This window comes from Anomaloglossus baeobatrachus, chromosome 10 (assembly GCF_048569485.1).
Source record: "Anomaloglossus baeobatrachus isolate aAnoBae1 chromosome 10, aAnoBae1.hap1, whole genome shotgun sequence".
NCBI classification, from domain to species: Eukaryota; Metazoa; Chordata; class Amphibia; order Anura; family Aromobatidae; genus Anomaloglossus; species Anomaloglossus baeobatrachus.
The window spans coordinates 175,723,700-175,750,356 of NC_134362.1; the positions used below are offsets into that span (position 1 = coordinate 175,723,700).

Consider the following 26,657-nt stretch of genomic DNA (forward strand, 5'->3'; position numbering starts at 1 on the left):
GTTCAGCTGAGCGCTGTCACTTGCCGGCGGGCGGGCGCTCAGCTGAACGTTCGGCCACCGCGAGACAAAATAAAGTTTGTGATTTAAAAAAAAAAAAAAAAAAAGTGCATCTGCAGTGAAATCCTGAGGACTCCGCTGCTCAAAACAACGTTACATGCTGCGTTCCTCCCGCTGGGTGGAATCAACGCAGTTCCTTTTGGCACAATCCGTCAACCATACAAGTCTATGGGAAACAGCGGAATCCGGTAACGGATTCCGCTGTTTTCCAAAAGGGCGGATTGTAACGGAAGGAAAACAACGCAAGTGTGAAAGTACCCTTATTTCAATTTCGATCAATCAGTAGTGATCAACAGAACAACAAGGTGCGTGTGTGTACGTGCCAGCATTTCAGCTCTTCAAGTAATAAAATTATACCCGGTTTCCCTGTTGTTAAGAGCAGAATTAACCTCTTCGGTTCCTACATTGCCGACAACAGAGGACAGATTTGCAAAGCATTAAAATTGAATTGTGCGGATGAAATCAGCACCCAGCAGTATTCCTGTCTCAGCTTGAGAAGGTCTGCCTGTAAACCGCCTGCAGCCAATGCATGCAAATGTGCACATAGCAGTCTGAAACCTTGGGTAAACAAAGCATTGCTTGCATGATTCAGCAACGCTCGTCAGGCTTCACCGGCACGGCAAAGGTTAAGGTCTCCAAATGATATTTGCTGAAGATCTTTTTCAGAAAATTGGCTCATCCTGTGATTTATGTGTAGCTTTATAAGCCACGGAGAAAGGGAGAGATGTAATATATTCAGGAGCTGATGAGAAGCAGCAACCAATGGGAAGAAGTCAATTGTTAACGAGCAGATGAGAGGTGGAGGGTCCTCTTGAAGTGTCTAAGTGAAGGTACTGTTGGAGTGCATGGTCATAATCGTTGTCTTTCCTCATCACAGAAAAATATGCAACCAGGTTCTTCGTGGAGAGAGCGAATGAATATTTGAGACGACCGGCTTCGGCAATTGATTATGAATCATCAAACATGAGGTTGTGGTCGCATGGTGTTGCTTCCGAATCAAGACTGGAAAACCAAGATCTTCATCTGAAAAGATGGAGAGGGTAAAAGGTCATCAGGACGAAGGGCAAGAATCCCAAGAGCGCCTCGCTTTGGACACGGCAATAAGCACCCTGTTGGTTGTCCTCATCTACATTGTGGTCAAGGTGAGCGTGGATGGAATCCGTCAATGGAGAGCGAAGGTGTCTATCCTAGTGGTGGGCGCCGGACCGGTTGGGCTAACGGCGGCGTTGGCGGCCGTTCGCTCGGGAAAAGTGCTTAAGTTGACCATATTGGACGAGCGCTCACGGACTTCTTTGCTGTGTCGGCCACAGCAGATCGCCTTGGACCCAAGGAGTGTTCGGTTCCTTCTGGCTTTGGGGGTTGACTTTGATAACATTGAAGGATGTTGGCACAACGACCACTTCTTCACCAAAATCGGAGTGTTTCAGGAGCATCTTCTCAGCATTCTGGAGCAGCGGAAGCAGACGCTAGATATCAGCATTTTGCTCGGAACCAAAGTAAGTGTTACTGAGGATGATATTTTATTATATTCATTTGTATGGCACCAACATATCCTGTAGCGCTGTACAGAACTCACTCACATCGAAAAAATAGTAAAATTATTTAAAAAATTACGAGTGAGGAAGGAAATCCTGAAAAATTTTGGAGGAAACCTACAACTCAGGACCCCAAAGCTGCAAGGTAAGAGTGCTAATCAGCAATCCGCTCAAGGAATCATCATGTATGGAATTGCCTTGGTGTTTTTTGGGGTTTTTTTTCGGAGGGGTGGTGGTGATGGAGAATGTTTAGTAACAGAAAAGGATAAACCATTGGTCCCCATTTAACCCCTATCTGTATAATGTAGACAAGAGCCTATACAGGGTTAGAATTTACCCTGGAGCTCTTTCAAAAAACAGTGCCACACCTGTCTACAGGCTGTTTGTGGTATTGCAGCTCAGCCTCAATTGACTGAAGCTGAATTGCAATACAATTCACAACTCATTGACTGACTTTCTTTTGGAGGGGGGCGGGGGAGTCATGTGTAGATTTGTAAATTTACTAATATATCGGGTGTCCCCAACCTATGGCTTGCGAGCGCGTGTTATGTGGCTCGCAAGTGTCTGCAGGCTTCGTGCATTAGCACCAGGTCTGGCAAATGGCTGTGAATATCAGGTCTCCAGATAGTGACTTTTGTGAGTAGCTTCACACAGAAGAGCTGATCTGGATGGGGGTACGGTAGGAACCCCTTGATCTTGATCTACTGCCTTGGTGTGATTTATGTGGAAAAGCTTTGGCTGTCATTACACTAGTAAAGGGGGGGCTCTGGGAGTTACTACTGTGACGGGGGCAGGAGCAGAATGGGGGCAAGCGGCCCTCTCTCTCCGCAGTGGAATGGGGGCAAGCGGCCCTCTCTCTCCGCAGTGGAATGGGGGCAAGCGGCCCTCTGTGCGGGGGGCAATGGGGGCAAGCGGCCCTCTCTGTGCGGGGGGCAATGGGGGCAAGCGGCCCTCTCTCTGTGCGGGGGCAAGCGGCCCTCTCTCTGTGCGGGGGCAAGCGGCCCTCTCTCTGTGCGGGGGCAAGCGGCCCTCTCTCTGTGCGGGGGCAAGCGGCCCTCTCTCTGTGCGGGGGCAAGCGGCCCTCTCTGTCCGCATAGGAATGGGACTCGCCAAGGTCAGAAAGGTTGGGGACCATTGCCTTTATACTATACAAACTCTGTGGACTGAGGAGGGTAGAGTAAATAAGAAACTACTAGCAATTGTCAGAAAATGTTTTATTTACAAAATTTTCAGCGTATAAAATAAATTATATTATATAATATATTTTTATAATATAAAATATATTATAAAAATAAAATATTTGCTGAAAAATAAAAAGGGATCAGATTCTTCAGTAAATGCCATAAGTATCGGCAATACCGACTGATATCGATGGGAACCCACTGCAAGAGCAGGATGACATTCTTTGCAGTTGCTTGATGGGGGTGAGGGCTTCTCCTCCAAATATTTTTTTTTTTTTTTTTTTTTTTTTTTTTTTTTTTTTTTTTACAGTAATCAATAGACAAATATAACTGGAAATCATGGCAAGATTGCAGTGAGGGAATGTTAAAATTTCAAGGGAAGCTGTATAGGGGAAAAACCAAGTTTATTTGCATTACTAGCGGCTTAATTGATGCGTTTCAAAGTTTTCCAACTTCTTCTTGAGCATACAATAGAATTTCTAAGTAGTAATTTTGTTTTTTTTTCTTTATATAACTATACTTTTGCCTTACGGTCCGTGGTTGTGGGTGACACAACCTAGCAAGGTGAGCAAGTACCCCTAATTTATCCCATGATATCTTATCTGGGAAGACCCTATGGTGCTTTTTGCATCCTATCTCCAAACTTAAAGGGAATATGTCAGCAGGTTTTTGCTATGTAATCTGAGAGCAGCATAATGTAAGCAGAGAGCCTGAATCCAGTGATGTCACTTTCTGGACTGCTTGGTATACCGTAGCTTGGACACAATCTCGGTTTTCTCTGTGAATGTAACAGTGTTCAGAATGCTGAGCTGTGCAAAACCCTGTCCACACCACTGATGGTCAGCAAGCTGGTGGGGACGGGGATACACTGATTACTGAGACTGCCTGGCACGTGAGACCTAGTCCTGCACTGATAATCTTCTGCTGATAAAACACTGATTGTATTGAAACTACAGGAGACATCCCAGGAATCAGGGTCTCTGCTCTCCACATTATGCTGCTCTCACATTAAATAGCATAAACCTGCTGACAGATTCCCTTTTAAATGGATTGGGTCAGATTTAAAAAAAAAAAAAAAATGTGGCTACTTTCAGAAACAAAAAGTGTCGCAACGTCCCTGGGTTTTGCCTAAAATTGATTGCAGCTCATCCCCGTTAAGTTAAAGGAATGCTGTCACATTGTGCATGTATTCCTACCTGCGGGCAGCTTGTTATAGAGGAGGCTGAGCTAGGCAGATTGTGTAGTTTCAATGCATTGTGAGGTTTTTACTCACTGAAATCCATGCTTTTTCGATGCTTCAGAGTCCAGTGGGTGGTACTACTTTAATTTAGAGCGCTATCAATAGGTAAATAAATCCACATAATGGACTAATTCACCAACCCCCCCCCCAGGTTTTGCAGAAGAGGGACAAAGAGTGGAGAGCGTGGAAAAAAAAAACCTGCAGTGGTCGCAGTTTTTATGGCATCGCTTCCACTTTGCTTAGACATTTAAGCACCGTAGAATGACTATGTTCAAAGATGACGTTTTAGGTGTTTTGTTTTGGCAGCAATACCTGATCTATTGCCATTAAAATAGCTGCTGCCTTAAATTTTTTTTTTTTTTTTTTTTTTGGCAGTATTTATTTACAGTACATGTTTAAGTTAGTTTCATGCAGGAAAAAAACGCAGCAAATTATATTTTTTTTTTTTTTTTTTTTTTTTTTTTTTTTACTCAAATTGGGAAAAAAGTATCAAAAGCACTGAAAGATGTGGGTGGAGCGTCTTTAAAAAATGCAGCATTTTTCCATTTGAGTCAGGAAAAAAAAAACCCGAGTCTGGGTGTACATCAGATGTGAACATAGCCTTTCTGTGCAAAAAAAAGCAGTAGAAAAAACCCCGCAACATTTACACTACATGTGAACACTATCTTGAAGTCCTAACAAAATGGATGTAATTGCTCATAGAGACTCTGAAGACGCTGCTGAACTGTTCACTTTTGGTGCGCTTTTTTTTTTTTTTTTTGTCTATAGGTTTTTATGTTGACCTGCAAAAAAAAATGCAGTTGAATTTTTAAATGCAGAATCAAAGATTTATTGTGGTATTAAAGTGCATTCAAAACCCAGATTCACATCTGCAACAAACATATATGAAATATTTTATTGTGTTGTGACTGGCAGACGCCGGGGAAAAAAAAGCAGCATTTATGTTACTGTATGTGTGAACACGACCTCAGCGTTTCATGTTTATTATTTTTTTTTCTTTTCTCTATAAAATCCCTAAAAAAAAAAAAGTAATCACGCCATGTTTTAACGCCATTTACCAATTCCCATAATCTGATCGCTATGTTGTGCGGGTCATTACTATTACAAGGACACCAAATATGTCCATGTTATTTGCTGATGTGTAATGTTTAAAAAAAAAATCGTTAAAAATGACATTCTATTTTTTTTTTCTTTTTAGAAATGTTATTAGAAGGAAAAAAAAAATATCTTATTCTCCCTCTATAATACAGGACATACATTTTACACAGCAGTTCATATATATATGAGTCAAAGGCTGCTGAAATGCAGCTTCCAGTACACTGAATCCTCCCTATGACATCACCAGAGTCTGTGGCTCAAAGGCCAGGGCTCTGGCTGAAATGTTTGAATGTTCGTTCAACTCCCAGCAGGAGTGGGAAAAAAAATAAATTTTTGTAATTATTTTATTGTAGTTTTATTGGAACAAAAAAATCTGACTTATTCTTCACCTCCAGGGAGATAGATAGATAGATAAACTATAAATATATTTATTTCTATGTAGATGAACAATCTGCTTCTGGGTTCACTGCCTACAAAGCAGATCAAGATTACCAAATCCTCCCATAACTCTAAGGCGGGGTTTGCACGTTGCGACATCGCAAGCCGATGCTGCGATGTCGCACGCGATAGTCCCTGCCCCCGTCGCAGGTACGATATCTTGTGATAGCTGGCGTAGTGAAAATTATTGCTACGCCAGCTTTACATGCACTCACCTGCCCTGCGACCGTCGCTCTGGCCGGTGACCCGCCTCCTTCCTAAGGGGGCGGGTCGTGTGGCGTCATAGCGACGTCACACGGCAGGCGGCTAATAGCGGCGAAGGGGCGGAGATGAGCAGGATGTAAACATCCCGCCCACCTCCTTCCTTCCGCATAGTCTCCGGCGGCAGGTAAGCTGATGTTCCTCGCTCCTGCGGCGTTATACACAGCGATGTGTGCAGGAGCGAGGAACTACATCGTACCTGTCGCTGCAGCATAATTATAAAAAAGTCAGAGCCTGCAACGATGATACGATAACGATGCTTTTGCGCTCGTTAATCGTATCATCTAGCATTTACACACTACGATCTCGAAAGTGACGCCGGAAGTGCGTCACTTTCGATTTGACCCCACCGACATCGCATGTGCGATGTTGCAACGTGCAAAGCCGCCCTAAGTCCAGACTCTAAGGTAGAGCAGCTGCCTACCAACAGAGTTCACCTGGGAACTCGGGGCAAAGCAGAGGAGAATGTTTGTTTAATTTATGCATTGAGAGGAGGAGGAGCCGGGTCAAGAGCAGTGAATGCCGGGACAACAGGTCTCAGCCCTCAAATCAGGACAGTCCCGCTGAATCGAGAACAATTGGGAGCTTTGCTTTTAACCATAGAGCAAGAATTATAACTGAAAATCTCTCCTCCCAAGGAGAAAACAAACCAAAAACTATCCACTTCTTCTCTATAGCTCCAGCCACCATGTTAAATATGACAGGTTGTCATTAAATGGGGTCTCAGTTGCAATATCTGTTTGAGTAATGACTACCTTCTTCCAGAATAACTACTGTTGTTATAATCTTTTACAACCAGGATGACAAAAACATAGCTGATTCCTCCAAAATCAGCGCCACATCCATCTATGGGTTGTGTGTAGTTGAAATTCAGCCCCATTCACCCTAAAGGAGAGCTGCAATACCACACTCAACCTGTAGATAGGTGTGGTGCTATATTTGGAAGACGGCAACCTTTAGAAAAAAAAAATCTTCTACAACTCTCTTGCGAGGAAAGGCTTTACTTCCTCTCTCTGGTTTTAGCACTAAGGCTATGTGCGCACGTTGCGTACAGTCACTGCAGAAATTTCTGCAGCGATCTGAAGAGCACATGTGCGCTTTAAATCGCTGCAGAAATGTCCGTAGTGAAAAAAAAAAAAAAAGCCGAAGCGCTGCGCTCTAAAACGCCACGTGCGCACGGCCCCTGCACAATCTCCATAGACTGTGCAGGGGACACAGGACGCATGCAGTTACGCTGCGCTACAAAGCGCAGCGTAACTGCATGTATTTATGCAACGTGCGCACATAGCCTTAGTCACCACTGCTGCTTCTGGTGTCTGTTATTGTCTGCAGTGCTGATATCATCAGTCATGCAAACAATCGTGAGCTAGAGCCGCTGAGTTCGATGAATGGCTGCGGTGCTGTTGATGTGACGTCAGTGCTGGAGGTCAAGTAAAACGTGTGTGTGTGTGTGTGTGTACTGCAGTTGGGGGAGAAGATTTGTCTGAAAACAAAAATCACCACCCCCCCCCCTCCTTTAAAAGCAAAATAACTCCTGGTATATGGACCAGCCATGGTTTTCCTAAGCTGAACTCAACAGCCTTTGACGAATATGAGGCTGTCAAGTTCAGGTCAGGAGACATGTCCCTGGTCCATGCTTGGACCATGAATGTTGTATGTGTGATGCCAGTCTTAGAAATAATACACTGTAAGCAAGGGTGGGATTCAAATTTTCAACAGGTTCTCTGTAAACCCCGCCTATTTGAAACCACGAACCATTCTGTAACCACACCCATTTTATAGCCACACCCACATTTGCACACTTTCCTCAAACACAAAATACAAGTAATAATAAAACCTTCCCCCCCTGCTTACTCTTTCTATACCTTCACTTTCCTATCAAGCACCAGTTGTTTCAGTCAGTGTCAGTTACTTATTTACTTGGCATATTGTATGAAAGTTTTTCTAGAATGTTTGTTTGAAGATTATTACTAAAGGAACCCTGCTCGAATTGGAACGGACAACCTTTCCCATACAGATCCCATCCCATCCCATACAGAGCCCGTGCGGCCTCCACTCCCCTGCAGGCTCCCACCCCGATTCCATGCGGCCTCCACTCCCCTGCAGGCTCCCACCCCATGTGGCCTCCTCTTCCCTGCAGAGTCGCATCTTCGGCTCACAGAGCGCTTACCTGCTCCAAGTGGCGGCGGCCTCTCCTTCATCATCCATCCTCCATGGCACTCTGCATACTGACGCTGACAGGTGACAGTATGGTGAGGTAATCTCACCACGCTGCCATGACCTCTGCAGCGTCATCGCACTGCCGGACGCCGGGTCAGAGAGCAAACTGGCTCCACTGAACCTGGAAGTGCGGTGTGCACGGAGGTAAGAGGATTTATTTGTATCGGCGTCTTAAAGACACCGATACAAATGAATACAGGGAACCGGATCACGGACGCAGATTCTTGCCAGTTCTGCAAACCAGCTGTTATTTTAACAACCAGTTTGCCCGAACCGGACAGAACCGGCTGAATCCCACCACTGACTGTAAGTGGAGAAGGGGTTTATCCATCTGCTGTGTGGATGAGGAAACTATCAGACTAGGCTCCTGGATGACTGATTTATTGTCAACGCGTTTCAGAGTTAGTAGCACTCATTCATCAAGACTACTCCCAATTGAAATGAGGAAACGATGAGACCTGGATCTAGGATGAGGGATTTCTTGTGAATGCGTTTTAGACTTAGTAAGTCACAACTGAAATGAGGTAACGATGAGACCAGGGTCCTTGATGAGTGCATTAACACGTTTCAGACTTAGTATCACCTCTTCATCAGGACAAATCACAGTTGAAATGTGGAAACTATGTGAAGGATAGACCTAGCTCAACTATCACCCTAAAAGGTGCTCTGGAGTAACTAAGAGTCCAATAATATAGAAAAAAACTCCGGCACACTTCAAAGAAAATGTGGAAAGGTCTGTAATGGTGCTTCAAAAAAACCTTTTTATTTGATATTTGCATAATCAAATAAAGTTGTGTTTTTTTGAAGCAACATTACGGACCTTTACACATTTTCTTTGAAGAGTTCCGGAGTTTTTTCTATATTATTGAAATGAGGAAACTAGACCAGGATCCTGGATGAGTGATTTATTGTCAACGCGTTTTGGAGTTAGTAGCACTCCTTCATCAGGGCAATCCAATTGTGATAAGTCCTGATGAAGTGCTACCAACTCCGAAACACGTTGACTAATCCCTCATCCAAAACCCTGGCCTCATCATTTCCTCATTACATGGCAGCATGGATTAACCCCTTCTCCTTCACTTACAGCATCTCCTTGCACATGAATCCTGTTTTTTTCAGTCTTCTACTGAGTCTTACAAATAATGTCAGTGTCTGAGGGGATGGTGCATAAACGTTTCACTGGAGTGTTTCTTTATTAGATGACCGCGATATAATGACTGTGTCTAGGGAAAATGTCTGATCAAATGAAAAGTACCTGAAACAGATAAACCAAAGATGACGCGGGAACATTAGGTGGTGCAGGAGGGGTCCTGGAATGCACCTCTGCAGTTGCACCGCCCAAGGCCTCCGCGTCTCCAATTCCGCGGATTGATATGAAGATTCATCTATGTGCGTTCAGCATGAATCACCATAGAAACAAGAATGCCTGAACCTTTTACCCCCTCGTCTCTTTTCTCATGTCTAATATTAATAGCTCGGAAAGGCAGGAGCTTTTCTTGCACATATTCAATAGCTCCAAGCTATCAGAAAGAAGCCGTAGAGTGGAGAATTGCGGTGATCCTGGGATTTTCTACAGCTCGATATTTGGTTACACATAAGCCCAGTGCTTTATGATTCTCCAACTTCTCAATATTCATATTTAAAAGGGTTGTCTCAAGTTCTTAAATAGGTAAAATTGTGAAGTGCTTGAAAAACGAGCAAGTTTGCAATTTACCTCCTACTTAATATCCTCTCCGTGTGAAGTTGGGAAGAAGAAAACTGTATTACAGATTTTTTTTGCATTGAATTTACGGATGACATCAAAGATTTAGTTCTTTATTTTGTAGAACTACTTCTATTAGAAAATAAAAACTTTTCCATAATATGTATTACATGTGTGAATGGTTCGCCAATACTGCCTCTTGCTTGGTAAATGGCCAGATCGCTAAAAAATGGATCAGTTTTCCATAGATTTCAATGTTTAAAAAAAACTGATAGTTGAAAACTGTCAAAGTTGTCTGCAAAACGTTCGTGTGCTGCTGGATTCGTTCTTATGGATGATCACTGATCGTGAACTTAAGGCCGCTTTACACGCTACGATTTATCTAACGATCTCATGAGCGATGTGACACGCCCAGATCGTAGTTATGATTTGCCGAGATCGCACATAGGTCGTTTATTAGCGGTCACACGTAACGATCACACAAGCGACGCAAAATCGTTCAGCGATTTATATTGTTCGACCAAGGCGGTCGTGTGGATGTTGTTCGTCGTTTGCAGGGTGTCAAACGTACCAATATGTCTGCTGCGTTCCTAACGACAAACAATATTTTGAAAATGTACGACGTGTTAGCGATCAGCGATTTTTTTTTTTTTCAACCTATTTTTGATCGTTCAGAGTCGCACGTAGGTATCACACGCAACAACGTCGCTAACGAGTCTGGATGTGCGTCACTGAAACCGTGACCCCCGCCGACATATCGTCAGATAAATCGTAGCATGTAACTCTGGCTTTAGCCTTATCAATCCTTGAAAACAAAGAATCTGGCATGTGTAAAGGATGCTTTACACGCTGCGATATCGCTAGTGATGTGAAATTCTAGATCGCAAATGCGATCTCTCGAAATCGCACATAGGTCATTTTACGCATTTCACATTGCTGACGCGATCGCTAGCGATGTCGCAGCGTGTAAAGCACCCTTTAGTCCAACATGCTTGACCTTTCTTTCCCTTGACTTTTATTGTCGACAAGTCTGGACACCCCAATACATACTATCTCAGGGATTTCTAATTGAGCATCAGCCATAGAATTAACCAGCACTTGGTGGCTATTATAGCCGAAGCTGCAGTTAGTGTTACAGCCGAGAGGGGAGTGTAGGCCCGCTAGACCAGGAAGTACGAGCTTATCCTAGGAGAGTGACTAAGTTCCTACTGGGTATTCATCAGAGGCTTTGATGGTGAGGTTGTTTTTGGCTGCCGGTAGACACCAGGTACCACTCCAGGGCAGTCCCTGATTCGCAGTTGCTGACCCAAACAGTAGCAAGTGAGACAGAATCGGAGCCACAGGCTGGAGCCTGGACTGGCAGCACGTGAGACTGAGTCGGAGCCACAGGCAGGATAGGTGCAAAAATGGACTTGCATACAGGGAGGACCACAAGTTCCGGTACGGACAGGCCAGATCGGATCAGGGTCAGGTTCAAACTGGATGGCTGGTACAGACAGGACCTCTGGCACAACAAGTACAGATAGGTGAGCTGGACAGGAACTGGAAGGCCAGCTGGGGTACAGATTAAAGTACTGGCAGGTTCACAGGTATAGAGACACAGGAACTGGGGACCTGACGATGACTAGTATGCACAGGACAGACTAGCAACCAACATTGAACACACACCTTCCAGAATTGAAGTACCCTAAATGGTCAGTGCCTCCCAGCCTTAAGCCTGCTTTACATGAGTCGATCTATCGTGCAATAGCACGAGCGACTGTACCCGCCCCCGTCGTTTTTGCGTCACGGGCAAATCACTGCCCGTGGTGCACAAACTCGTTTAACCCCCATCACACGCACTTACCTTCTGGACGACCTCGCTGTGGGTGATGAACGTCCAATTTCTGAAGTGGGAGGGACGTTCGGCGTCACACGGCAGCCGGCCAATAGAAGCGGAGGGGCGGAGATGAGCGGGACGTAAATATCCCGCCCACCTCCTTCATTCCATTAAGCCAGCGGGGTGCCGTGGGACGCAGGTACGCTGTGTTCATCGTTCCCGTGGTGTCACATGGAGCAACGTGTGATGCCACGGAAACTATAAACGACCTGCACCCATGAAAATAAACGAGATTATGAAAGTTAACGACGAGTACACAACTCACGATTTGTGAGCGATACTGCGTCACAAAGAGGTGTCACATGAGACGACGTCGTGCGCTATGCCGGATGTGCGTCACGAAAACCGTGACCCCCGACGACATCGCACAATCTATCGTCTCGTGTAAAGCCCGCATTAGACTGGGGACACTTTAGGGTGTTCTATCAAGAGAGGAGCATGCGTGCATGCTATAAGGCACAGCATGCTTAAGTCCTGGCATGTGGAGATGTCAGGGGGTTCAGACAGCGTAGAAAGTGGAACAGACACTGGAATAGCCACGACTGTGAGTACGTTGACGTCTCAGCTGGGTGGAGGAAGCAGAGCAGGGCAAAGACTCCGTCGTTACAGTGACATTATAGATTTCCCTTTTTATCTTTGTAATTTTATGGTAACTGGTGATTTTTTTTTTTTTTTTAATTTGGTCCTTGTTGATCTTCTTAAATGGGAATCTAGAGGGTTTGACCTTAAATCTAGACTCTTAAAGGTTTTTTTGGTGGTGCAATTTTTTTTTTTTCCCTTCCTTCCCATCCAGATCTTCAGTCTTTCACAAAAATAGTGGCTCAAGGCTACTTTACACACTGCGATATCGGTCCCCGATATCGCTAGTGTGGGTACCCCGCCCCCATCTGTTGCGCGACACGGGCAAATCGCTGCCCGTGCCGCACAACAGCCGTCACACATACATACCTGTCCGGCGACGTCGCTGTGACGGGCGAACCGCCTCCTTTCTAAGGGGGGCGGTCCGTGCGGCGTCACAGCGACGTCACTGAACCGCCGCCCAATAGCAGCGGAGGGGCGGAGCTGAGAGCGGGACGTAACATCCTCGCCCCACCTCCTTCCTTCCTCATAGCGGCCGGGAGGCAGGTAAGGGGAGCTTCCTCGTTCCTGCGGCGTCACACGCAGCGATGTGTGCTGCCGCAGGAACGAGGAACAACCTCGTTACTGCTGCAGTAACGAGATTTGAGAATGGACCCCCATGTCGCCGATTAGCGATTTTGCACGTTTTTGCAACGATGCAAAATCGCTTTATCGGTGTCACACGCAACGGCATCGCTAATGCGGGCCGGATGTGCGTCTACGAATTCCGTGACCCCAACGACTCCGCATTAGCGATGTCGCAGCGTGGTAAAGCCCCGCTTCACTCGCATCCATGTCTCTTCTCTTGGCACCAAAACATCAACACCGTCAATGGACGGTGCAGGGAAGGATGGACTTTCTATTGCAAAGAAAATCTCCAATTTTGCCAGGGATGTCCAACAGATCATAGATTGGAGCTACAACCATGAGATTTCTGCAAATTCTCATTGGAAGGCACTATTGGGACTACTAGGAGGTTGTGACTATGGAGCCGACTACGAGGTCTGCACTGCTTTGTCTATTGTCTTTAGGGTATGACCAGGAGTTTTTGGAAGTTATCCCTGCAGTAAATCGTCTTTAGGGTATGACCAGGAGTTTTGGAAGTTATCCCTGCAGTAAATCACAAAACAATTTACATTTTTCTTATAGCCAAATGTAGCTTCTTCCCAAGGGAATTACAGATAAAGATTACATATTTGTATCAAGCGGAAAGTGGCCAAGATCCCAAAATAACCTTCAAATAGTGAAATAACCTTCTTCCAAGGCCAGTGCCTTTTTCTGGAGCAGTGTCTGCACTCAATTACATTTGGTTTCGGGACGTTATTTACCCTCTAACTGCCAGGATTCATCCTTTTGCTATTTTGCTTTCCTAATCTGAATCTTGAATAGAAATTTTCCAGTGTTTTTCTGCGTACTTCTTACAGGACACACAGACTGTTATCCAACCTTGCATAGCTAAATGGAAAAATTCTGACCGGAATGATCTGTAATACCCCAGCATCTGGAAAATCACTGATGCAAGATGGTTATGGTGGGATAAACGTTGTAGAGTATATAGATTATAATTATCTGCAATACTATACTATGTGTGTCACATTTTGCAGCACATTGATGTAGCAGAGTACGAAAAGGAATTTGTGATGCAGCATCTCGGTGGGAAATATGTCCTGCGAGAAGTAAGCTTTTTTTTTTCTTTTTTTTTTATACTTTTGTATGTCAAATATATTCACAAATTCTGTATCAAGCTGAAAATATTTTGTTTTAAGACACTGTATGAAAGGTTTAGGAAGGCGTAACTCGGAAATGACTACGTTGATGTGTGACGCCCTGGACCCCAGGGGTCACGGGTTATTGCACTCACCTCACACCCCCACACTAGAAAGGTACCACCAGTCAACCACAAAGACCTGATTGCCTCCCTCAGTGTTAGACAGGCACACCAGGTGGGAGGAGTCAGGTGGAAAGACACGCCCCCCCTTGAGGAGTGTGCTGGCCTGAGGCAGGAACACAGTGCAGTGCACAAAAGAGTTCAGTTCAGTACAGTGGAGTACAGTTCTGCTCGGGGCCTGGGTTGGAACCTAGGACCCCAGATCAGTCAGGCAGGCAGACTGCAGTGGCCGCCTACAGGAGACCGGGAATAGGACCGGTGGAACGGTGAGGGACTGGGACAGGGTAGTGGCCCGCTGGAACCGAACCGGGGAGCCAACAGGATACCGGAGCACCAGGCAGGGTACTCAGACCCCGAACTAGGCTATATCCCACCACCATAGTCGAATTAACTGATTGCGGTCTGGACCTCAGGGGTTCATTCCCACCAAAGTCCCGATTTGAAGGCAACAGCTCAACTCGTCCAGATAGTAGCCACCGCCAGAGATCCAAGGGCCAGCGTCTGCGGGCAAAAAGGGCTCCTATGACACATACACGCCGGGGAGCGGACTACCAGTGCCCAGGCACAGTGGTCACACTACAAACACAGGTGCAGGAGAAAGGCGGACATTGCCCAACCTGACTATGAAACTGCAGCCGGCGGCGGGCCCCGTCCATCCCTCCGTTTGGTTTACCAGTGACTGTGTGTGTGTGGTTTAATCGTGAGTGTCATCCGGCACCGCGCCGCACCGCAACCCTGCGCCCTGCACCCCGACCCTCGCACAACCGGGGCCCGGCACCAACATCCCCCTACCCACGGAGGGGTCAACACCTAGCTGCGCCACTACAACGCTCCCAGGAATCCCCGTACCTTCACCGCAGCGGTGGGGTCCACCATCACCACAACCCGTGGGTGGCGTCACGAACAATTATCCCAAAACCGAACACCCGCATTCCTCCGCGCGTAGCCCCAACCCCCCCCCCAACCCCCCCCCCCTTGCAGAGCGACGTGACCCCCGGGTCCGTGAGAGGCTCGAGCCACCGTGGTCTCCTTCTCTCTCTGGCGGCCAGCAATAGTCTCTCTCTTTTTCTCTCTCTTTTTCTCTCTCTTTTTCTCTCCTCTTTTTCTCTCTCTTTTTCTCTCTTTTTTTCTCTTCTTTTTTTCTCTCTTTTTTCTCTCTCTTTTTTTCTCTCTTCTTTTTTCTCTCTTTTTTTCTCTCTTTTTTCTCTCTTTTTTTCTCTCTTTTTTTCTCTCTTTTTTTCTCTCTTTTTTTTCTCTCTTTTTTTCTCTCTCTTTTTTTCTCTCTTTTTTTCTCTCTTTTTTTCTTCTTTTTTTCTCTCTTTTTTTTTCTCTCTTTTTTTCTCTCTTTTTTTTCTCTCGTCTTTTTTCTCTCTTTTTTTTCTCTCTTTTTTTTCTCTCTTTTTTTCTCTCTTTTTTCTCTCTTTTTTTCTCTCTTTTTTTTCTCTCTTTTTTTCTCTCTTTTTTTCTCTCTTTTTTTCTCTCTTTTTTTCTCTCTTTTTTTTTCTCTCTTTTTTTTCTCTCTTTTTTTCTCTCTTTTTTTCTCTCTCTTTTTTCTCTCTTTTTTTCTCTCTCTCTCTCTCTCTCGCCACCGGCAATGGTCTCCTTCTCTCTCTCTCTCTCTGGCCACCGGCAATGGTCTCCTTCTCTCTCTCTCTCTCTGGCCACCGCAATGGTCTCCTTCTCTCTCTCTCTCTCTGGCCACCGGCAATGGTCTCCTCCTCTCTCTCTCTCTCTCTCTGGCCACCGGCAATGGTCTCCTCCTCTCTCTCTCTCTCTCTGGCCACCGGCAATGGTCTCCACCTCTCTCTCTCTGGCCACTGGCAATGGTCTCCTCCTCTCTCTCTCTCTCTGGCCACCGGCAATGGTCTCCTCCTTACTTTTCCAGTAGATATCTTCGAAACTATACTACCATTCTACTGCAGAGGATCTGCTTTATCCCTAATAAGCCGTCAGAAAGCTATTTTCTTTTTCTATTTGATGCTTTGCAGTGCAGAAGATCACTATGTAGACTCCAAGCTATTTGTAGAGTAACTGATTACTGGTGGTATTCTTTTTATTCTTACATATATTTTAAATTATTGGATTGCTCTGTTCCATGTGTAATTGGAGTTGTTTCAAGTAATGATGTACAAACCTTCAACACAATAGCTTATTTTCCGTTTTATTGCAGTCCTCAACGCTTGACAACATAACGGATGTGCACCCGGCTCAAACATTTTATGGAGGGCAATCGAGGCAAATATTTAAACAGTAACTCTATGTTCCGATTAACTGATGAGACTGAACCTACATTGTAATTGGGCAATCGTCGTCCAATAACACAGCCAGTTAGACCAGTATTCCCAGTACGGAACAATGGCTTTATTAAAAACATGCCAACACGAAGCAAAATTAATTACTTTAAAAACATATGTCAATTATGATAAGCGTCGCCGGAGTCCAACTTATTAATGCAAACAAAAAAAAAAAATCGCACAACGAGACACATGGAGGACGCTCTCCAATTCAAAGACACGAAAAATGAAACATCCCTTGCTTTTGTTTTTCCCTCTGGGGTTTACGCAGATTGTTGGTTATCTGCCATACCTAGCTCTGTTTGTCCTCTTTATTAACACAATAGGCAAACACATAAAAATGCTGTTTAATTGCCAAGTGCTTTTCTAGTTATTTATTATAATTACTGCTAACCGCCTCACTAGAATGTGTTGTAACATCGGAAGGAGAGGAGGCGAAACACAATGATGTTTTTAGCTTAGAAGAACTCCATTGTAACGAAGGAATTTTTGGAGGAAAAAAAGTTATAATATTAACTAATTAGTTTCTACCTCGAAAGTACAATAAACCCGGGATGTCAAAGGGATGACAAAAGACACAATTTGAAATTTTGAAATGGAATTACTGCTGTGTAACAGGGTGGACATTGTGCCACAAGTGCGTCACGGCCTGATGTGATCTCGGATAGGGATCCGAGATCACAAGGTCACAGCATATTGTTGATTGCAGATCCACTTTAGTGCCAGCATATTTAATTCCATCCTTTGGTGAAGGGGCTAAGGGGTGCTTCACACATAGCGAGATCGCTACCGAAATCGCTGCTACGGCACGGTTTTGGTGACGCAACAGTGACCTCATTAGCGATCTCGCTGTGTGTGACACTGAGCAGCGATCTGGCCCCTGCTGCGAGATCGCTGCTCGTTACACACAGCCCTGGTTCGTTTTCTTCAAAGGCGCTCTCCCGCTGTGACACACGGATCGCTGTGTGTGACAGTGAGAGAGCGACGAAATGAAGCGAGCAGGGAGCAGGAGCCGGCATCTGGCAGCTGTGGTAAGCTGTAACCAGGGTAAACATCGGGTAACCAAGGTGGTTACCCGATATTTACCTTAGTTACCAGCCTCCGCAGCTCTCACGCTGCCTGTGCTGCCGGCTCCGGCTCTCTGCACATGTAGCTGCAGTACACATCGGGTTAATTAACCCGATGTGTACTGTAGCTAGGAGAGCAAGGAGCCAGCGCTAAGCAGTGTGCGCGGCTCCCTGCTCTCGCGGTTATGATCGCTGCTTCGGCTGCTGTGTTTGACAGCTAAAAAGCAGCGATCATAACAGCGACTTACAAGGTCGCTGTTACGTCACAGAAAATGGTGACGTAACAGCGACCTCGTTGTCGCTGTCGCTTAGTGTGAACCAGCCCTAAGGTTCATTTCTATCCTGCAGTGATCTAACATATAGTTGTAACCTCAGCTGCAGCCACTTCCATCTGCTATAAATATCCACTTCTCACTCCTCAATATGTCGGCTATAGCTCATACCTATGCTGTCCATGTTGAAGTGTTGTATAGCTGTGGTGTCATTTCTGTTGCAGCTGTGAAGTTTCCTTCTAAAGAAATCAAGGAGTGGTTTTTCATTGTGTCTTTAACCACCTGTTTGTCTTACATTCGTCATGTTGTCTTAGTGGTAAAACTAGCGTCTTGCTGGGGTGAGTTCAGGGCCAGCAATGACCCAGGCATGTGACTGCGCACGGGGGAAAGGACCTGTCTATCGTCATTAGGGAGTGCAGGGATCCGCCTCAGGTGAGTGTTAGGAGGGAACCCGTCTCCCTAGTGCCAGGGCCTTCTGTTGTATTTCTACCCTTGTGTTCTCTTTGTGTTGACCCACTCTCCTGGAGTCCTCTCGTACCTGGCGGAACACCTGTAGTTACATCTTGAGATGTTGTCCACATTTATTAGAAGCCATGGAAATCGTGTTTAACGGTCATGGAGCATTGCACATTGGCCTTAATGAAAGACATATGACTCGTGTTCTCATGAGATTCTTGAAATGTATGTCCACCATTGTATGGCCAACATTTGTCTGGTTTGGCCTAAACAAAAGACCTCATCTAGAATGTCTTCATAAATCCATAGTCCATTAGAAGCCTGCAACTATCTTTCTTTGCTAGTTGCATCTAGAGTCGTTGGATCTGGGATTTGGGTATTAGGACTCAGATCGGTTGATTCTATCTGTCACAATTAAAAAATAAATTAAAATTAAACCCTACCAATAATGGTTGTGTCTCAAATGCAAAAATGTTGGGTTTATATAAAGTGTGGGCCCACACAATTTACTCAAAATGCATTTGTTTGTTTTTTTTCTTTTTTTTTATGCTGGAGTTTTACCATGATTGACAAAGTACCATGACCTCACTATGTGTACCCACCATAAAGGTTGAGATAACAATTAATGGGCCATGCTATGTCTTTTGAAGTCCTGAAAGTGCGAGCCAGTTAAGCTGGAGTTCACATTTTTATGGTGCCTTGTATAATACCTGTGCTAGCTAGAATCTTTGTACAGTTTTGGTGACATTTGTACTTGGCAGATGCAATATAGTGGTGGAGTGGTATATCGTGGGAGAAATTTGTAGCTAAGGTGACCTCTTGAGGTGGATTTGTGATAATGGCAGGCCTGGTGAGGTGGCTTTGCGAAATGGCAAGTCAGTGTAGACACCTGTATCTTACACGCCCGTAATGGGGCCTGGGGGTTACTTGTTACCGGGCCGACTCTGTTTCTGCTTAGAGGATGTCACTGCGACAGGGCCCGGTTTCGTGACCCCGGCGGTGTTAAATGGCATATGATGGTAGGGATTATTTACAAGGGAGATGTCGTGATGCTGGTATGCAGCAAGATAGGTGCCGCCACTGCAGTTCAGTTTCCCCTGGGGTCAGTGGTGATGCAGCAGAGTTGGAATCGCTCTCCAGAGGTAGAGCTGGGCCCCAGGGCTCTTGGGAGTAGTAGTCTGTAATGGAGCGGTGCAGGGCCGGAGGCGCAGGGAATAACCGGATGACATAGGGATGCAGTCACAAGGTTTTTACTCACAGTTCAGAGTTCCAGGTTAGCACATCGAGACAAATGCTGTGCTCTGGGTGCGGAATCCTGCTGTGATGGGCTCCAGCCGATCCCAGATAGTTCGGAGGCAAAACCCGGTACACCACCCTTCTGTGTTCCTTTCCTGGTCATCTTCCTGCACTGATGTTCCGCGCCTGCAGACACACAGCCCCGAGCCGGTGTCCGGACCCTGTCGTGTGGCTTGAAGCTCTATCCCTTGGCCCTATGTGGTCACCTTTTCGATGGTTGTGTGTGTGTGGATGTGGCTTCGGCACTTGAAGTAACCTTGGCCTCGGGTTTGCTAGCTGAGCCTTGAATTTTCTCCACTAGTTGAGGAGCCGGTCCCCTTCAGCGACCAAGTCCCTCCACTCCAGTATCTCGTCTGTGGAATGAGGCCACTGGAGTATGGTAGACTTCCCGTCGGCTCTAGGACCCTTTCTGTCGTGTGCCTGGGCCGAGATGCTGCTGCAGCTCCAGACCACAAGTCTTCACTCTCCACTTTCTACAGTCTGTTCCCACTAACTAGACCCCCCCCACCCCCCAGCTTGGCTCAGACCGTGCGCTCCAATGACTCATCAAAGGTGCAACTTGCCCTAACCACGGTCCGGTGGAGTGTTGCTAAATGAGTCTGTGTTTTGTGTATAATGGTTTGCGACCTCCTCCTTACCCGGGAATGGTATACTTCACCTCTGGCTGAGGTGCAGTACCTCTGTGGCGACTGAAGCCTTAGGGGCGCCACATATCCATGGTTTTGGCACAGCATACTAGAAAACACATGGAACAGTGATGATTTGGGCAACAAGCTATACTGGATTACAGGAAAACAAATGAGGTAGGAGGTCATAGAACCAGTATGGCTATAGATGAAGAAGCCAGTAGGTCCGAATCGACAGATGTAGGTAGCAGAATCCACAGCAAATTTCAATGTAATGTGAACCTCTTCTTCTTCTTTTTTTTTTTTTTTTTTAAGTATATAATTATAATGGTCTGAGATGCTTACAACAAACGATGGGTTTACCAGCAGGTAGCAAGAGGAGGATTAGGCTATGTGCGCACTAGAAATGTGAAGTTTCTCAAGAAAATTTCTTGAGAAACTTCTGCCAGTGAAAGATTTCCGGACCTGCGGAAAAAATCCGCACCAAATCCGCATGCGTTTTTGCCGCGGATTTGCCGCGGATTTACCGCAGGTTTGTCCCTGCAATAAATAATAAAGATAATCGATAGACAGATAATGGATAGAGGGAAAGATGGATAGATGAATAGATAGATAGAGGGATAGATAGATAGATGAATAGATAGATAGATAGATAGAGGGATAGATAGATAGATGAGAAAAACCTATATAATGTTCCACCTCCCTGCATTTTCTAAGCTGGCACCCTTTAGTGACTTTCATGTGGCACTTAGGCTACTTTCACACCTCCGGTTTTTGCTATGCGGCACAATCCGGCACTTTGCATGAAAATCGCAACCGGTTTTTTTTGCTGCCGGTTGCGATTTTCCTGCATAGACTTTAATTAGTGCCGCATTGTGCCGCATGGCCTTGCGTTCCGTCCGGTTTTTGCCGCATGCGGAGATGTAGCCGATGCGGCGGCCGGATGGAACGTTGCCTGGCACGTTTTTTCGTGCGGCAAAAAAACCCGCATCGCGCCGCATTCGGCCGATGCGGCGCATTTTTCAATGCATGCCTATGGCGGCCGGATGCGGCGCGATGCGGCAATAACCCCATCCGGCCGCCGCATGCGGTTTTTGCCACTGCGCATGCTCAGTAGCATGCCGCAAGCGGCAAAAACCGGACTGGCCGCACAGGAAAAACTTATGCAAAGGATGCAGTGTTTTCACCGCATCCGTTGCATAGCTTGCACAGCCGGATTGAGCCGCAGAGCTCAAGCCGGATGTGTGAAAGTAGCCTAAAGGGTGCTTAGCCTTGTATTTAGCCATAAAATAAATAAATAATTAAAAAAAAATGACGTGAGGTCCCCCCATTTTTTTGTAGCCAGCTAGGGTAAAGCAGACGGCTGCAGCCTGCAGACCACCGCTGGCAGCTTCACCTTGGCTGATAATCCAAAACAGTGGGCACCCCACGCTGTTATTTTAAATTATATAAATAATTTAAAACAAAAAACGTGGGGTCCCCCCCATATTGGATCACCAGCCAAGGTAAAGCGGACAGCTGGGGTCTGATATTCTCAGACTAGGGAGGTCCACTGTTATTGGACACTCCCCAGCCTAAAAATAGCAGGCCGCAGCCGCCCCAGAAGTGGCGCATCCATTAGACGTGCCAATCCTGGCGCTTTGCCCCAGCTCATCCCGCGCCCTGGTGCGTTGGCAAACGGGGTAATATATGGGGTTGATGCCAGATGTGTAATGTCACCTGGCATCAAGCCCTGGGGTTGGTGAGGTCAGGCGTCTATCAGATACCCGACATCACCAACCCAGTCAGTAATAATTAAAAAATAGACAACAAAAAAAGTTTTATTTGAAAAAACACTCCCCAAAACATTCCCTCTTTAACCAATTTATTGAAAAGAGCACAATCAATTCCACGTCCGGCGTAATCCAATAAGGGGGGGGGGGGGCACGGTGATCCATACCATAGTCGCTGTCCCAGTCAATGAAAAACAGAATGTTCCCCATTGGCTGGGAGAGCAATGCAGTGACCTGAGCTAACATCAATAGGTCAGCTCAGGTCACTGCAGGGGATGACGAGCGCTGCCATCAGGAGCATAGATGAGATCATTACCTTCTGTGATCATCTCCTGTACTGCTGACGTCAGCGCTGTCACTGACTTATCGCGAGAGCCCGTGACGTCACCGCTAGTGACAGTCTCGGGCCGCTCGCGAGACGGGCATAGACAGCAGTGACCGCGGTGACGTCAGGAGGCAGGAGATCGTCACAGCAGGTAATGATCTCACCTCCTGACAGCAGCGATCGTCATCCCCGCGGCTCCCAGCACTGCAGGATGTCAGTGTCTGCCTGCGCTGCAGCGTGACAGGCTGCTGACACTGCGGGCAGACACTGACACCCTGCAGTGCAGGCAGCCGCGAGGCCGGAGCAGGACACACACTGCACGGGCACCTGGAGGTCGCACGGAAGTGCTTCTGTGCGGCGTCCAGGGAGTGTGACGTGTGTTTACTCTGCTCCTCTTCCTGGCATAATGACATCGCTTCCTGCAAAACCGCAGGCAGCGATGGGCATTACCGCAGGTAAATCACGGCTATTCCGGTGGTATACCGCACATCATTGCTACATGCGGAATACCCCCGGAATACCGCAGGTACCTGCGGAAATTAATGGACATGCACATTTTCTCAAGAAAGTTTCTCGAGAAAATTTTCTCAAGAAATTTTCTTGAGAAAAATCCGCACAGTGCGCACAACTATTTTTTTTTTTCTCATTGAATTTCATGGGAAATGTCTGCAGAAAGATTGCAGACATTTCTCAAGAAATTTCCGGGGCAAATCCGCGGGTAAATCCGCGGGAAAAACGGTCTAGTGCGCACATAGCCTTAACTAGCAGGTCTGAGAGTTTGTATAAAGTCACAGGAGTATGCAAAAATGATGGTAAAAGACACTGTATGCTGGAAAACTCCAAACATACCAAAACTGAACACATTACTGTCTCAATTCTCAAACACAAAGGTGTTTTCCAAGTGCGCCTTAAAATGCCTTGGGAGAAAATGTCACAATATTAGGCCCCTTGTAAGATCCAACATGAAGCACAACAAAGCTGGAAGGCCACAGAGGAAGAAATTGGATCTTTGCTTTGATGACAAGTGCTTAATAGCTGCTGTAAGTGTGACGCCCTGGCAAAACCAGGTAGTCACAAATAGGCCCCCGCATAACACCTTCCCTCACTAGGAAACACACACAGCCAACCAGAAACCCTAGTCACCCCCCCTTAGGGAAAGATAGACACACCAGTGGGCGTGACCAGATGGTTGGGACACGCCCACCCAGGGGTCCAGACAGCCCGGGGCGGGAAAACAAAGCAGATTAGTCTGAAGTTCAGTTTGGAGAGGAGTGTGGGCTGGAGCTAAGTGTAGCTCCAGGAGGAAAGTTCAAGTTGAACGGTACCAGGGTAGGAGCCCTGGAACCACTGGCTAGGAGGCAGATGGTGGTCTCCGTCAGCAGGAGACGGGAAGACGGCTTGGCAGAATCGAGGTGGACCGGGACAGGGTTGTAGCCCGCTGGTACCGACACGGGGAACCGATTTGGAAACCATAGTACAAAGGGGGGTATTCGGACCCTGAAGCCAGAACCAGAACCAAGCGGACTGGTTAATTAACCGACTGAGGCCAGGACTAGAGGTTCTGTCCCACCCAAAGTCCCTCATAGAAGACAACAGCCCACGGTTAGGGATAAAAGGTCACCGCCAAGGCCCATAGATCCCATGGGCCAGCGTCTGCTGGCACGGCTCCTTAGGCCACATCCAGCCAGGAGCGGACTCCTGAGTTTCACGCTAGGAAGTCCACCTTACATAAACAGTGCAGCGAAAAGGATAGAGACCACCAGCCGGGTGGGGGACCCGAATCCAACCGGCCGCGGCACCCGCCACCATCACCTTGGTTTAACAGAGACTTGTGTGGTTTATTAACTGTGAGTACACACACACTACCTGCGGTCGCTATACCCTGCACCAGAGCCACTGGGTCCCGGGGCCACCATCCCTACCCACGGAGGGGTTAACAACTAGCTGCCGCAACATCTCCCCCGGTTGCCCTGCAACAGCAGCGATGGTGTCCCACTTCACCACACACCGTGGGTGGCGTCACAAACTTACTACAGTCTAGCTCGTACATCTACGTCCCCCCCTTTTATTCGGCGTGTCCGCGAGACACTCGGGTCTGGAGACCCTTGAGCCACCACCCCAGAAGGCCCGGACCTGAGCAGTGCCGGCTGCTGGCACGGGGACGGCACATAAACAAACAACAAGTCTGAGATCTCATCAGTAGGGGATCCATGTGGTGGTGCATGGGGCTTTGTGAACATGATGCAAAACTAGTTCCAATGGTTTCAAATACAGTTCCTTTTGAATTGAACAGACAACTGAATGTTTACTCTGGATTCCAGTGCATTGCTGTAGAGCCGATTTTGGAAGATGTCTGTCGTAAAAGTGATGCTAGACCCTTATAATGCTGCGAAATCAAGGTCAGAAATGTTTTGCTCATTGTGAAGGGCTCATTCAGACGAGCAAATAATTGACCCGAGTGTGCCATGGACCACACACTGAGATCACACTGCACCATTATAGCCAGAGTGTCAGTGCATATGGATGATTTTTCCAAGTGGGCCGATCTACATGGAAAGAAATTCCAGTATGCACTACGTTTAGCCTGTTTTACGAACAAGAATAAGCATGTAATGTATAGGCAGCTCCACCACTCATCTACAATTCAGATGAACACATGGAGCTGCACAAGGATCCAGTCACATCTGCAATTTATGGACATGGTCTGATTTCTAATGTAGCCAAATGAGTCCAGCCTAAGGGAGACCCAAGAATAATTTGTACATGAGTCTACAAGAGACCAACTGCTTTAGCTGGCTGCTTAAGACAACTTGTTCGACTTTTTTGGAGGTCTTTCTATGGGTCCTACTGGTTTGCTTTTTCACAAATATGGGTTTTGTCACGGTTGTCTCTCTGCTACTAGAGACTTGTGACAGTATCTGCACCAGAGTCTCTTTGACATCTGAGAATCCTCACATTAAATGCATGTGTGGCGCCCCTGACTTGGTCAGGCACCACAGAGTATTGCACCCATGCGGGAGCAATGCTTCCAGGTAATCTCCAAAGGCCAGGATGAGGTGCACACACAAACATATAGTGATCAGGCCTCCCACATCACCAGAGGGGACCCTTGGGTAACCAGTAGGGGTTAACTTTCAATTCCCAGCTAGGGGTGTGTTCAGGGGCTAGTTGCTAGGAAGCAGGGCAGAGAGAGAGAGGAAGAGAGGGTCTAGAGGAAGAAGTTGAAGTGTGTGGAAGGGAGCAGAGGAGCTCTCGTGTCAGACAGGTCCTGAGGAGTGCAGTAGCTGAAAGCGGGGGAGAAAGGAGTACCGTGGGTCGGCCTGAAAATCATCCAGAGAGAAGGGTGGCTGAGTACGGAGATCCCGGTATCCGAGCACACAAGGGGAACTAGATCCCCAGTACAGGCAGCAGATCATCCAGAGCTGCTTAACCTACAGGTGGGGGGGGGTACTTCATGCCCTCACCACGACTACACAGAGCTTGAGCCAAGCAGCAATCACCAGGCCCATAAGGGGACAGGGCCAGAAGCCATCCCACCAAGGCCACGCTGCCGGCAGACGAGCCAGAGAGAGGGGAGCAGGGTGGTAACAGCTTCCCTGGAGGGGTCCTACCACGCTTCAAGCAAAGGATCCTCCTAAAACAGAAAGAGTGCAAGGAAGGCGAGTGGACAGCTACCCTCAGAACGGCCTCCTGGAATTCCTGGTTCAACCTGGTTATCACAGTGTCGCCCGGGCATCTCACCGTGACCTCCAAACAGTGAGTAAACACGTTGAAAGACTTCTTGGACTGTGTTTGAGTCATTCTGCGACCTGTGGTCCCACACACATACACCGGGGCCTGGGGCTTGCCTCACTCTCAGGGGGCTAATATACTGACTGCACCCACCATCAGCCCCAGGCATCCCTTAATCTGCAGTGGCGGTCCCCGCTGACCGCAATACTGAGAGTGGCGTCACGACAATCCCAAATAGAAGATTTCCTACCTGTGACCAGACTGTTCCATCCACGTGGAGTCCCTGAAGGTAATGCACAGACACATACTAGCGGGGCTTCACAACTTCTGGCGTCACGAACAGGATTTGGACTAGACCTGTTCAGACAGGTGACCGTGTGCCTCAGAGGTCCGACCGCAAAAATTGAACCGCCGCCATATTGCCATCTTCAAAAGCGCGCGCTGCAGCCCGCGCGAGGGAGAAGAGCACCGCCCACGAAGAGGTGTGGCCGCCCCAGAATCCCCACAATTCAGAGAGCGTACTGACCCAGGAAGTGAAAAGGGAGCGCGCAGATTTTTGAAGAAAAATGGACGCTGCAGGAGGTAATGCCCCTGGTCAGGGCGACGCAGCCCAAGCGATGCCAGCCCCCGTCGCGCTGGATGCAGCAGCGCCTGGTGCCGGTGCCGCGCTCGCAGCCGCGCCGGCCGAAATCTCCCCCAT

General features: G+C 47.1%; 1 protein-coding gene across 2 annotated transcripts in view; it reads left to right on the top strand.

Moving 5' to 3' along the window:
- Positions 1–585: 585 nt before the first annotated feature.
- LOC142255366 (uncharacterized) overlaps positions 586–26,657 on the top strand; it is a 94,573-nt gene continuing 68,501 nt past the window's right edge. The window contains exon 1 of one of the 2 annotated variants that reach the window (XM_075326937.1): positions 586–1,553. In XM_075326937.1, the coding sequence (XP_075183052.1) occupies positions 1,089–1,553 (465 nt within the window). In that variant the 5' untranslated portion in view covers positions 586–1,088. The remainder of the gene's footprint in view (positions 1,554–26,657) is intronic. The other variant, XM_075326936.1, reaches the window with a different exon arrangement.